Source organism: Electrophorus electricus, chromosome 21 (assembly GCF_041902795.1).
Source record: "Electrophorus electricus isolate QZ-2024a chromosome 21, ASM4190279v1, whole genome shotgun sequence".
Classification (NCBI taxonomy): Eukaryota; Metazoa; Chordata; class Actinopteri; order Gymnotiformes; family Gymnotidae; genus Electrophorus; species Electrophorus electricus.
In genome coordinates this window covers 2,113,805-2,127,500 of record NC_137517.1, presented here as the reverse complement: position 1 = coordinate 2,127,500, position 13,696 = coordinate 2,113,805, and the positions used below count along the sequence as shown (strand labels likewise).

Here is a 13,696-nt window from a genome sequence, read left to right as displayed (position 1 = left end):
GCATTTGATGTGTTTCGGTAGTCAGCATTTGATGTGTTTCGGTAGTCAGCATTTGATGTGTTTCAGTAGTCAGCATTTGATGTGTTTCAGTAGTCAGGATTTGATGTGTTTCGGTAGTCAGGGTTTGATGTGTTTCGGTAGTCAGCATTTGATGTGTTTCCGTAGTCAGGGTTTGATGTGTTTCCGTAGTCAGCATTTGATGTGTTTCGGTAGTCAGCATTTGATGTGTTTCAGTAGTCAGCATTTGATGTGTTTCCGTAGTCAGCATTTGATGTGTTTCCGTAGTCAGCATTTGATGTGTTTCCGTAGTCAGCATTTGATGTGTTTCCGTAGTCAGCATTTGATGTGTTTCAGTAGTCAGCATTTGATGTGCTCTAGACAGTCACACGGTCTGATCGTCCTCTGAGGGTCAGAACTTGGGTCACTCGCTACAGTCTCACGTCACCATAATGACCAGAAGACCTGGCCAACTCCCTGAGCCCCATGGCTCCTCCCACAATGGCTGGACTGCTTGTGAATCACAGGCTGATTGGCTGATTTGAACGGGAGCCATGCCCACCTGCCACTGCTTTGTCCTTTGTCCCTGGTCTTTTCAAAACCGATCACACAGAAAAGGTTCCTGCATTATAGATGCTATGCTGACGGGCTCTCCCCCCCCCTCTCTCTCTCTCTAGCTGTGTCTAATCTGGACGTGGAGAGTAAGTTGTGTGGGCATTACCAGTCAGCGTGGCACCTACAGAGAAACATCTTCCTGCCGGGCACCCGGCCAGCATGCGTGGAAGAGCTCCACCACCGCGCCAAGCAGAGGCTGCCAGCTCTCTACCGAGGTGCCCTGATCAATAATCAATACTGATCGATAAGCCTATTATCAAACAAGCACTAATCAGTAATCAATAAGTTCAGCAGAAGAAAGGCGGACATTGCCTTTTTACGGTATTGATCATGTATCATAGCCTCCAGAACAACGGCGCACTCAACCAAGCTGAGCACTACTGAGTGAGCTGAGCTCACACTGCCCTTTAGTGGACATGGCAAGCATAACAACTGGCTTAAACTGCTCAAAAAAAACCAAAACAAGTTTTTTGAGAAATGCAGGATCTTGCTTCTCATCTGGTATCTCATTACTGGAGTTACGTAATCAGATCAGTTATACACACACTATGAGGTTTACCGCTGAATGAATATTACTGACCGTAGAGTGTGTGTGTGTGTGTGTGTGCGTGTGTGCATGTGTGTGTCTCTGTGTGTGTGTGTGCGTGCGTGCGTGTGTGTGTGTGTGCGTGTGTGTGTGTGTGTGTGCGCGTGTGTGTCTCTGTGTGTGTGTGTGTGTGTGCGTGCGTGCGTGTGTGTGTGTGTGTGTGTGTGTCTGTAACAGATCAGCAGCAGAGACAGGAAGCCAGTGAGCGTGAGCAGAAGGTGATTGCGCCTTTCTTCAATGTCCCACCCATACCTGTCTACGCCCACACCGTCAGGATCGGGGAGCGCCTCCAGACGGTAACCACCAACCCGTCTGTCTGTCTGTCTGTCTGTCTGTCTGTCTGTCTGTGTTTGTGTCTGTCATGTCTGACTTTTGATTTCCAAAATGAGGGGGGGAAAAAAAATCACCATCATAAAATGCTGCAAAACCTTTTTTACAAAACATTTCTAGGAAGCTTGAGGAAAGACTAGCCTGGGTACTGAACCCAGTGGGGAAGGTCCCTGGATGGGGTCCAGAGTAACACACTGTGATTAGGAGTGTAACGCCTGCTCCAACAGTGTTGCTACAATTAATTAACCGTTGTGTGTGTATGTGTGTGTGTGTGTGTGTGAGTGATGAGTGTGTGTATATGAGAGAACAGTAAGGAGCACACTTAATACATAACACAGGTGAACACACACACACACACATGCACACACACATACACGCATGCACATACACACACACACGGGGCCCTATTGCCCTCCAGGACCTGACTGAGTATGTAACTGAGAAATCCTTATCCAGAGAATCTTACGAAGAGATTTTTAGATGTTTCTTTTACTTGAATATGGATGGATGGATGTGTGTGTGTGTGTGTGGGGGGGGGGGGGTGCGTGGTGGGGTATGTGTGTGTGTGTGTGGTGGGGTATGTGTGTGTGTTTGTGTGTGTGTGTGGTGGGGTATATGTGTGTGTGTGTGTGTGTGTGTATGTGTGTGTTTGTGCACGTAGCACAAAGACCTCGGATGTGTTTCCCTCTTCCAGTCTACATGTCCTGCACAGTCTACATGTCCTATATGGTCTATGCGTCCTGTACAGTCTACATGTCCTGTATGGTCTATGTGTCCTGTACAGTCTACATGTCCTGTGTGGTCTATGTGTTCTGTACAGTCTACATGTCCTGTATGGTCTATGTGTCCTGTACAGTCTACATGGCCTGTGTAGTCTATGTGTTCTGTACAGTCTACATGTCCTGTATGGTCTATGTGTTCTGTACAGTCTACATGTCCTGTATGGTCTATGTGTTCTGTACAGTCTACATGTCCTGTATGGTCTATGTGTTCTGTACAGTCTACATGTCCTGTATGGTCTACATGTCCCTACTGTTGCCAGCGTGTGAGGACTGTTCCCTCAGAGCAGGACGCTAAGCTGCACAGGACCCCGTTGACGCTGCCAGTATCCTCTGCGTTTGTGTGTGGTGTTACATGGTGATTCTGTTGATGTCCCTCTCATGTAAAACCCTCTGTTAGCACAGCAAAAACCAGCCAAAACCAGCCAAAACCAGCAAAAACCAGCAAAAACCAACAAAACCAGCCAAAACCAGCAAAACCAACAAAACCTGCCAAAACCAGCCAAAACCAGCCAAAAAGATCAGAGAATGGAAGGGTTACTTCCAGCGGTGCCCTGCGAGCATGGCTGCTGTGGGCGGCGGCTTATGTCCTGTGTGGGCGGGGCCTCAGGCTCTGCTGTGGTTACCCAGCAGTTGCTGCGCTCCCTCTGTGTGCCGTGTTCATGTCAGCCCTATTCCTCACAGCTGTGCCGTGTCTTGTGTTTGTGTTGTAGTTTGAGAGTGTCCAGTCCTCTTCCACTGCAGAATGCTGCCACTTCGCCCGCTGGAGCAGAAAGGTACAGCGCCAAGCACTCCTATCCCCTAGCCCCTAACCCCTAACCCCTAACCCCTAGTACCGAACCCCTAGTGCCTAACCCCTAGCCCCTAACCCCTAACTCCTAGTACCCAACCCCTAGCCCCTAACCCTTAGCCCCTAACCCCTAGTACCCAACCCCTAGTGCCTAACCCCTAGCCCCTAACCCTTAGCCCCTAACCCCTAGTACCCAACCCCTAGTGCCTAACCCCTAGCCCCTAACCCTTAGCCCCTAACCCCTAGTACCCAACCCCTTGTGCCTAACCCCTAGTACCCGATCCCTAGTGCCTAACCCCTAGCCCCTAACCCTTAACCCCTAACCCCTAGTACTCGACCCCTAGTGCCTAACCCCTAGCCCCTAACCCTTAGCCCCTAACCCCTAGTACCCAACCCCTAGTGCCTAACCCCTAGCCCCTAACCCTTAGCCCCTAACCCCTAGTACCCAACCCCTAGTGCCTAACCCCTAGCCCCTAACCCTTAGCCCCTAACCCCTAGTACCCAACCCCTAGTGCCTAACCCCTAGCCCCTAACCTCGGACCCCTAACCCCTATTACCCAACCCCTAGTGCCTAACCCCTAGCCCCTAACCCTTAGCCCCTAACTCCTAGTACCCAACCCCTAGTGCCTAACCCCTAGCCCCTAACCCTTAGCCCCTAACCCCTAGTACCCAACCCCTAGTGCCTAACCCCTAGCCCCTAACCCCTAGTACCCAACCCCTAGTACCCAACCCCTAGTGCCTAACCCCTAGCCCCTAACCTCGGACCCCTAACTCCTAACCACTTCTCCCACTGGAACAGACTGCTGCTGTGATGCAAGTCTACCGCCATAATGCCTGCTGAAGTGCACCTTGGCCTATCCCCTAACCCCTAGTCCCTAACCCCTAGTCCCTAACCCCTAGCCCCTAACCCCTAGTCCCTAACCCCTAGTCCCTAGTCCCTAACCCCTAGTCCCTAACCCCTAGTCCCTAACGCCTAAACACTAGGACAGAGACTGAACCCCATTGCCAGGGCTGCCTAACCATTGCGTGGTTTTGTCCTAGTGTGCCTCCCAGCACACCTGCGCCAGGTAAACCAAGGCTGTAGGTATGTGGAGGGGTCAGGTATGCCATGGGCTGGCTGAGGAACCTGGTGGCTCTTCCTCAAGGACATGTCCACACATTTAGGGGGACCTGAAACAGTCCAACAGTCCAGCCCTCAGACTGGAAATCTGCTATGCAGATGTTGCCAAACCTCATCAAACATAAGAACAACCAATGTTTAGTTAGGGTCTAACCAGGGTTAAGTCAGTCTAATCAAGGTCTAACCAGGGTTTAGTCAGGGTCTACTCAGGGTCTAACCAGGGTTTAGTCATGGTCTAACCAGGGTTTAATATGGGTCTAACCACAGTTTAACCCGGGTTTAATCAAGGTTTAATATGGGTGTAACCAGGGTCTAACTAGGGTCTAAGCAGGGTTTAGTATGGGTCTAACCACAGTTTAACCCGGGTTTAATCAAGGTTTAATATGGGTGTAACCAGGGTCTAACTGGGGTCTAAGCAGGGTTTAGTATGGGTCTAACCACAGTTTATTAACCCGGGTTTAATCAAGGTTTAATATGGGTGTAACCAGGGTCTAACTAGGGTCTAAGCAGGGTTTAGTATGGGTCTAACCACAGTTTAACCCGGGTTTAATCAAGGTTTAATATGGGTGTAAGCAGGGTCTAACTAGGGTCTAAGCAGGGTTTAGTATGGGTCTAACCACAGTTTATTAACCTGGGTTTAATCAAGGTTTAATATGGGTGTAAGCAGGGTCTAACTAGGGTCTAAGCAGGGTTTAGTATGGGTCTAACCACAGTTTATTAACCTGGGTTTAATCAAGGTTTAATATGGGTGTAAGCAGGGTCTAACTAGGGTCTAAGCAGGGTTTAGTATGGGTCTAACCACAGTTTATTAACCTGGGTTTAATCAAGGTTTAATATGGGTGTAAGCAGGGTCTAACTAGGGTCTAAGCAGGGTTTAGTATGGGTCTAACCACAGTTTATTAACCTGGGTTTAATCAAGGTTTAATATGGGTGTAACCAGGGTCTAACTAGGGTCTAAGCATGGTTTAGTATGGGTCTAACCAGGGGCTGCAGCAGCAATGTCCACTGCACACTTTCATCTTCTTATGTCGCTGCGGTTGAGTAGATAAAGCAAGTGCCATCAACCCAAACCCAAACCCAGTTAACCCAGTGGTGTGGTGTGTGTTGTGAAGCTGTGAGACCTGCTCTGGTGTGCAGATGCTACTCCTCCTGGACTCCCTGCTGGTCAGACCACAAGCTCAGCCTGTGTGGGATACCTCAGGGAGAAACACACATACACACACACACACACACACACACAAACACACACACGCCCTGCATGCACACACACTCACGCAAGCATTTCATAATGACAGTGGTTTTGAGTCTGAAGCTAGCTTGTGGGGTGTGTGTGTGTGTGTTTGTGTGTGTGGTGGAATCCTGTAATTATGCAGCAACTCCCCACACAGAGGATTACCCAAAAACCCTGATTACCCATAAACCCTGACCCAGTATCTGAGTCCCAGGAAGTTGCAGAGAACTGGAGCTTTTCTCTGACATACGAGGGTCTCTCCATTCACGTCTCACTCTCACACTTTTCTATCAGTAGTCTCTCCCTCTCTCTCTCCCTCTCTCCCTCCCTCTCTCTCCCTCTCTCTCCCTCTTTCTCTCTCTCTCCCTCTTTCTCTCTCTCTCTCTCCCTCTCTCCCTCTCTCTCCCTCCTTCTCTCTCTAACTTCATGAATGACATTCTTTCACCCTCACCCCAGAAGTCTCTTTCAGTCCTGCAGTGCACACAGGCCATTCCTGCCAATTACCTCTCTCTCTCTCGCTCTCTCTCTCTCTCTCTCTCTCCTCTCTTTCTGTCTGTCTCTCCCTCCTCCGTCTCTCATTCTGTCTCTCTCCGCCCCCCTCCTTCTGTCATTTCTCTTGACCACTCAGGTGCTCCGCTGTTGTCTTTTTCTTTCATCTGGTTGGATGTCCCCACCACTTCAGCCACGCCCTGCTCCCAGATCAGCTGCAGAGCCGTAGACTTCAGCCTGTTCGTTTGCACTAGTGAAAGCTCCCCACACACACACACTCTCTCTCTCTCTCTCTCTCTCTCTCTCTCTCTCTCACACACACACACACACACACACACACACACACACACACACACACACACACACACTGGGAGAGGTTTCCGTGGTAACCCACTGCTTTGTGGACACTGTTTATTGTGAGGCTTTCCTTGGGCCACTGCGAAAAACACACACATTCAAAGGCCCATGGAGAGACTCTAAATCACAGCTCACTTTGACACTGAGTGTGTGTGAGTGTGTTTGCACATGCTGAAGGGTGATAGTTTCAGTAGCTGCTTCACACACTGCAGTCCTCTCACTTAGCTCACGTTCTGTACACACTGTGAGGTAAGTGTTTGGTTTAACTTTTACACTTATTAGCTCAGTGCTGATCAGATACACACGCGCGCACACACACACACACACACACACACACACACACACACACACACACACATACTTGCAGAAACTTTCTCATGCTTGTTGCCGTGGTAAACATTTCCCAGGAGTTTGCACACCAGGTCAGCAGGTGTCTGCTGACTTTTGTACAACAGAACAGCGTTCAGCGTGTGAAGAGGCTTCGTCTGTTTCTTGTCATGCATGTTTGCTTCTCCTTCATGACGCCGCTTTTCCCAGGAGCGGCGGAGTGTGTGAGCGGAGTGTGTGAGCGGCGTGTGTGTGTGTGTGTGTGTGCCGCCTGTCTCTGGTCTTCTCTGACTGTATCTCCCCATTCTGCCTCTGCACTGCTGAGCCGCTTCTGCGGTGAGGTGAACGCAAACTCAGGGTCGCGGGGTCGTCCTCCTGTGACCTCAGTCTCACGCTCGGACCTCCTGTAATGCATGTAAAGTACAAGCAATGTATTTCAGTGATGTGATGTTAAACCTACTTGTAGTTGACTGAGTAGGAGTGTGTGTTCGTAGCATGGACACGTCCACATCTGCAGCGCTGCGTGGCCGCAGTGACCCCAGATTTCAGCCTCTCTCATGGCTCAAGCATGCGAGGCTAATCAAGTCTCCGCCTGCAGCTCTTGGCGCCCTCTGCTGGCAGCCTCTGCTGGTGCGTTTCTCTCATGTGTTCCCACGGTGTCCAGACCACAGCCGATCCCGACCAGGAGGACGCGCTTCTCGGTCAGCGGCCCAAGTGTCCTGTCCCCAACGTGCCCTCCACGCTGGACAAGCAGACCAACTGGACAGGCACGCTTCCGCTGCCCACCCCGGAAGACCGGATGAAGAGCCAATCACGAGCCATAGCTTCCTGCGTGGTGCCCATCGACGTCACAGGTAAGCAGAGGGGTGGGGCACAGCTGCAGGGGGCGGAGAGAGGGTGGAGGTGGGTGGAGGGGTCAGGGTTCAAGCGCTACTGCACTTTTGGGTAACCAGGATCAACTGTCAATTATGGCAGGAAGTTCAGTTTTTTTTTTACACTGCACTGTTTTCTCATATTAATTTTAGCCAGTAGTGTACCACATTATTATTATGTCTGATAATGTAACCATTATGATGTCTGATAATAGAGCCATGTACACTGTTGTCTGATTATGTAACCATATACATTGATGTCTGATTATATAGTCATATACATTATGATGTCTGATTAGTCATATACATTATGTTGTCTGATTATATAGTCATATACATTATGATTTCTGATAATAGAGCCAGATACACTGTCTGATTATGTAACCATATACATTATGTTGTCTGATTATATAGTCATATAAATTGTTGTCTATATAGTCATATACATTTTGTTTTGTCAGTTTGACACTGAGCATATAATAGCTATAACTTTGCTAAAAATCGGTTTAAATTTTCATTGCTCATCTTAATTAAAAAACATATGCTTGGTATTTATATTTAGAATATTGGTAAATTGCAGATGTAATAATTCTGTGTTTACAAAATTGCGTCATTTATTGCTATTATGTACACAAGCTTGATCTATGAAGACATCACAGAATGGAGAACTGTGCCAAGCACAGCTGGTGAACACGTCACACTGGTGACCGGCTGGTGAACACTGTCACGCTGGTGACCGGCTGGTGAACGTTGTCATGTTTTCAGCTGGATATTTCGCTCGTGACAAGCTACGTGCTACTAACCTCTCTCAGCGCTTGCAAGCCAGAGCCTGCTGAGAGATGCTGGTCCAACATTTATGATAGTTTCCAGCTTTAAGCACCGTGCCGCATATCGCTGTGGCACGGTAGCACAGTCCTCCATTCAAGTGAACACATATGTGGTCGTGGCCCATGTGTGTGGGCACGGCCCATGGGTGTGCTGAACTGTGCGCTGTGTTGTTTTCAGAGGAGGTACCCATTGACGCCCCTCCCTCAGAGATGACAGCCTTCCTCAGTGAGACATCTTTTACCTGTCCATTACGTCATACTCTCAGACCACCTCCCCATCTCCCCAATCCACATATCATCAGAGAGGGAGAGAGAGAGAGAGAGAGAGAGAGAGAGAGAGAGAGAGAGAGAGAGAGAGAGAGAGAGAGAGAGAGAGAGTCAGAGAGAGAGAGAAACTGAGGTTGGGATCTTAGGTAATACCTGCATTAGCTGCGGTTGTAGTTCTTAAAGAAGGAAAATTCCATCTGAGTACATCATGAAATTATGACTAATCTGTACTATCTGAATTTTAGGCTTACATCCAGCAAGTCCTGGTTTTAATGACAGGGACTTTCTGGTTGTCCTGAGTGCTCCGTTTGTGCCAGGAAATGCCGGGTTTTGGGACACTGCTGGCTGAATTCTAATCAGTCGCTGTGTAGTCACAGGAGTGGAGCAATCCGCTCTGGACCAGTCTGAAAGTCTTAACAAAACCCACCCACACGACAGGAACGCTAACAGCGAGTGACAGGGATTAGCTTGGTGTTGCCGTGGTTAGCAGAAAGCTCAGACAAAGCTCTGAGGTACTGGCTCGAGTGGATGATATTTATCTGTTTATTATGAGTAATATACGTGAACAAAGCCTGGAATGGCTGTAATAGCCATTTTGGTTTATTTTATGCTGCTGACAGTACTGGGCAGTTCAGACACCGAGACTGACCAGAGCTGCTGAGGGGATTGGGAAGTGCTCACATCTGGTCTGTTGTCTGTTGTAATTCCATGGTTGCGTGACTGCCACATCTGGTCTGTTGTCTGTGGTAATTCCATGGTTGCGTGACTGCCACATCTGGTCTGTTGTCTGTTGTAATTCCATGGTTGCGTGACTGCCACATCTGGTCTGTTGTCTGTTGTAATTCCATGGTTGCGTGACTGCCACATCTGGTCTGTTGTCTGTTGTAATTCCATGGTTGCGTGACTGCCACATCTGGTCTGTTGTCTGTGGTAATTCCATGGTTGCGTGACTGCCACATCTGGTCTGTTGTCTGTGGTAATTCCATGGTTGCGTGACTGCCACATCTGGTCTGTTGTCTGTGGTAATTCCATGGTTGCGTGACTGCCACATCTGGTCTGTTGTCTGTGGTAATTCCATGGTTGCGTGACTGCCTTCCCCTGCATGGAGACGTCGTGTAACACGCCTGCTACCATCACTTCTGTCCCAAATCCATCTCTTTATCTCAGACATGCTGAGTCACACACTTCTGCATTCTTGTTTTTGAAACAATTTGTCTGTTGTGTATTCATGTGTATTCATATGCGAAACAAATCTTCAAATCTGCGTAACATATTTTATAGACGCGTCCTGTGTGAAGGTCATAGCCAACATAAGAGAGGACAGTTGTCCTTTCCTGGTTTTTGCGATGGTAACGTAGCGTTTCTCTACTGAGGAAAGGAGACTGACAGCACTAGCAGCCCCACAGCTTTTGAGAACAGAGAGAGCGGGACGTTTGGCAAGGCGCCGCGCTCACGTGTGACGCTTCCCGCAGGGGCCGGGTTCGACAGAGAGGCCAGTGTGCGCTACTCACTGGTCCATTCGCAGTCTGTACTGCAGCGGAGACGCAGACCACGGAGACGGAAGGTTGCCGTAGGCGTTCCCAGACGAGGCCACAACGAGGCAGGCATGTAAACACATTTCCTTTTCTGCCACAGGGCGAGATCTGTTTGAATATGCGATGTCAGATTTTCACTGAATATTACAGAGTGATAAGTGGTTCGTCCAGTAAACATTACAGCTTTTCATAAATGTTTTAATACATTTAGCCTGTTTATCTCAATATAAACTATATATGATCTATATTTTCATTTTATGAAATATTAAAAAATTCAACAATAAGTCAGACTTATTGTTCTTTTATTTTCTAATCAGGCACTTGGTTTCTAGGGACCCAAAATATTTACAGTTTCCAGTGCATAATTATTAATGCTGTTTTCTCCATTTTCCAGACTCCGACGAGTCTCCGGTTGCTCGAGAGCGGACTGTGATAGTGCACGCCAGCCCTGGCACTTGTGAGGAGGATCTCACACTAGCTGGCCTCAACACCAGGGACTCCGGCTGCCAGACGGAGGACTTGCTAGCATCTGTGGCAGCACCATCTCGCAGACGGATCGGAGCTCAAAGAGGGCGGGGAGGGAACGTTCCACTGTCCCATTCTACGGGGAACATCTCCTCACTGCCAGATGACTCGGACGGCACGTTTTCTGCCTCCGCTGGCAACCGCTTGCGCTCCCGTAGCCTGCCTCGCGAGGGCGGCCGGTCGGCCGACGACGATGAAGAGGGAGAAGACGAACTTTCCCCCTTTGAGACAGAAGACTTCCTTCCAATGCCAGGAGACTGCAAGATAAAAGACAACATAGATGGCCCAGATGACAAGGAAGCATCAGAGAGGCAGCTAGGCAGACCAGAGAGGCAGCTAGGGAACCTGAAGTTCAAGCAAGCAGCAGAGAGGCAGGGGCACGTCTGGACGGAGAGGGGTCGGACACGACTGCCTCGCAAATCTGACGTGGAAAGTTGTGAGATTTCATCAAGCTCCGATACATTCAGCAGTCCCGTCCACTCCAACACCGGCGCGCTGGCCAGCCAGGTGGACCACAAAGATGACCACCAGTCTTCCAGCGGAAACTGGAGTGGCAGCAGCTCTACCTGCCCTTCCCAGACGTCAGAGACGATGCCCCCTGCTGCCTCCCCCCCACTGACTGGATCCTCACACTGTGACTCGGAGTTGTCCCTGAATGCGACTCCTAACGCCAGTGAAGACTCTGCAGGAGTCAGTGTCGATCCCTACTCGGGAGACCAACGCCGAGGGCTCGGGGCAGACCAAACGGAATCGTGTGCTTCCACCGCAACCGACATGCTGGACGACGCTGGAGTCAGCACTGCTAGCGAAGGCGAGTGGAGCTGTGCTCAGTACGGGTACAACACATGCTGCCACCCTGACTTCAGTCCTGAACACTCCAGGGTAGAAGAGGACTGTCCCAGCTTGGACTGTCCCAGTTTCACCAGTATAGCCACGTTAGAGAGCTTAGACAGGCCTCCGTCTGAAAAGGCCGACACCGTGTCGCACTTCTCCGTGGATGTTGAAGGCTACTACACGTCCATGCACTTTGACTGTGGTCTTAAAGGTAGCAAAAACCTCTCACATAACTATGCATCGGCGGACCAGCATGAGGAAGAGCACGGTGGTCCGGCCAGGCTCGGGAGATGCAGTCTCTCGCTGCGGAAACTAAAGGTGAAACCCTCACCACCAGAACGCAGCACGTCCTTGAAGAAGATAAGCAGCCACGCAGGAGCATCTGCAGAAACATGCCAACCAAAGATTACTGCTGAGCAGCTCCTACCAGTGTCTTCCAAGGAGAGGAAGTTGCAGTCAGGCTCGACTGAGCCCTATGACCAAACAGAGGGGGAGGAGCCCGTGCAACTCTGGGGAGCACAGAGTTCTAATGACACTCAAGGTGTCGATTTAATTGGCCCCACGGAGACCCATTCCTTCAAAGATGAGGGGGCTGTCCAGGCTGACTATGCAGACCTCTGGCTTTTAAATGACTTGAAATCCAGTGACCCTTACCACTCATTGTCAAACTCCAGCACTGCTACAGGTACAACTGTCATTGAGTGCATAAAGTCCCAACAGAGCTCAGAGTCCCAGACCTCCCAGTCTGGCTCAAGGGTCACCACTCCTACGCTGCCACCCGTAGAAAGTGAACTCAGACTGCCCTCCCCAGAGAAGCTAGCAGGTCTCGCATCTCCTTCCAGTGGCTATTCGAGCCAGTCAGAAACACCAACGTCCTGCATCCCCTTGGCCTTCTTCCCCAACCCAAACCCTCTCTCCCCGACTCGTGGAAAGAGGAAACCAAAAGTCCCCGAGAGGAGGTCCTCCCTCACCTCACTGCGGCAGCACGTATCTAAGGGGGACCTCGAGCTTCCCATTATACCTCCTACACACCTCAACCTAAGTGCCCTTCACAGTGTCAGCAAGCCTCTAACCTACAGGAACCTGCCCGTCCTCCACCAGAACAAAACGAAAGTAGCAGCAGAGCAGACTGAGGCTGGATGTCCTTCCACTGCGAACATGCAACCTGACAGCTGGAGCCCGTTTGCTGTCACGCCTATGGTGCTACGTTCTGTCCAGCTACGCTCAGTGGGCAAACCCGTCGAAGGGAAACACAGTCACTCTTGTACAGATGCTGCCACAAGACCCAAGTGCCCCAAAGCCAGGAAGCCACCACCATGCGGGACGTTCTCCGCTCAAGCCACGTCTCAGGAGAGCTGTGACTCGCTCTCTACACCTGGAGACGAAGTTGCTTTTGTGAGTTTAGCGAGTCAGGTTACTGCTAGAAACAGATATGACAGATTGGCTCCAGCACCTCTTTTAAACATGGCTGCTTTCAGCGCAACTTCTGAGCAGGTGAGAAAAGATGGTATCGTTGCAGATGTATCCCAGATTGCAGTAGGTAAAAAAGTACCTGCTGAACCACACACAAGCACTTCAAAGGAGACTTACCCTCAGAGCAGTGTGGAAACGGACAAGGACCAACCGGTAAGATCTGAGCCAACTGAAGAAGCCACAAAAACAAGGTCCCCATTGGGCCACCGTGGTATAGACAAGAGCGCTGATCTGAGTTTTAGTCAAGTGCCTGATTTTATCCATCAGTCATCACTTGAATCAACAAAAAATAATCAGATCGGTGAGGCCGGTAGTCAAGAAGAGGAATCTGAAACATGGGGTGTTCCTACCAGAAGTGCCTCAGAGGAGAGTGTGGACGAAGGGTCAACACCAGACACAGAGGGTTACTTTAGCAAAGGTGAGTCATTGGGCACATTCATTAGTCCAGTATAACCAAGCACCCTTCTTTGACAGGGCTTGAGTAAATTTCACTTCACATGGCAACCAGATTTGCATTGAAATTTAACCGAAGGTGTGTGAAACAAACTTCTCTTGTAGAATCCACTCCCAGTGATCCTTTAGTGTCCCCCCTTACGGATGACTCAAGAACAGAGGAGGAAGTTTTCCTTTCTCCTAGTAAATCCCGTACAACAGAGGACCTCTTCGCCATGATCCACAGGTGAGCTCCATCTGCATCTTGTGATCAGTAATAAGATAATGTTGTTTGAGTTAGCAGTAAATG

General features: G+C 49.7%; 1 protein-coding gene across 2 annotated transcripts in view; it reads left to right on the top strand.

Moving 5' to 3' along the window:
• nhsa (Nance-Horan syndrome a (congenital cataracts and dental anomalies)) overlaps nucleotides 1–13,696 on the top strand; it is a 61,422-nt gene that overhangs the window by 43,479 nt on the left and 4,247 nt on the right. Inside the window, exons 2-9 of one of the 2 annotated variants that reach the window (XM_035521287.2) lie at nucleotides 675–827; nucleotides 1,376–1,494; nucleotides 3,021–3,083; nucleotides 7,286–7,475; nucleotides 8,499–8,546; nucleotides 10,060–10,191; nucleotides 10,517–13,372; nucleotides 13,513–13,633. In XM_035521287.2, the coding sequence (XP_035377180.2) occupies nucleotides 675–827; nucleotides 1,376–1,494; nucleotides 3,021–3,083; nucleotides 7,286–7,475; nucleotides 8,499–8,546; nucleotides 10,060–10,191; nucleotides 10,517–13,372; nucleotides 13,513–13,633 (3,682 nt within the window). The remainder of the gene's footprint in view (nucleotides 1–674; nucleotides 828–1,375; nucleotides 1,495–3,020; nucleotides 3,084–7,285; nucleotides 7,476–8,498; nucleotides 8,547–10,059; nucleotides 10,192–10,516; nucleotides 13,373–13,512; nucleotides 13,634–13,696) is intronic. The other variant, XM_081704798.1, reaches the window with a different exon arrangement.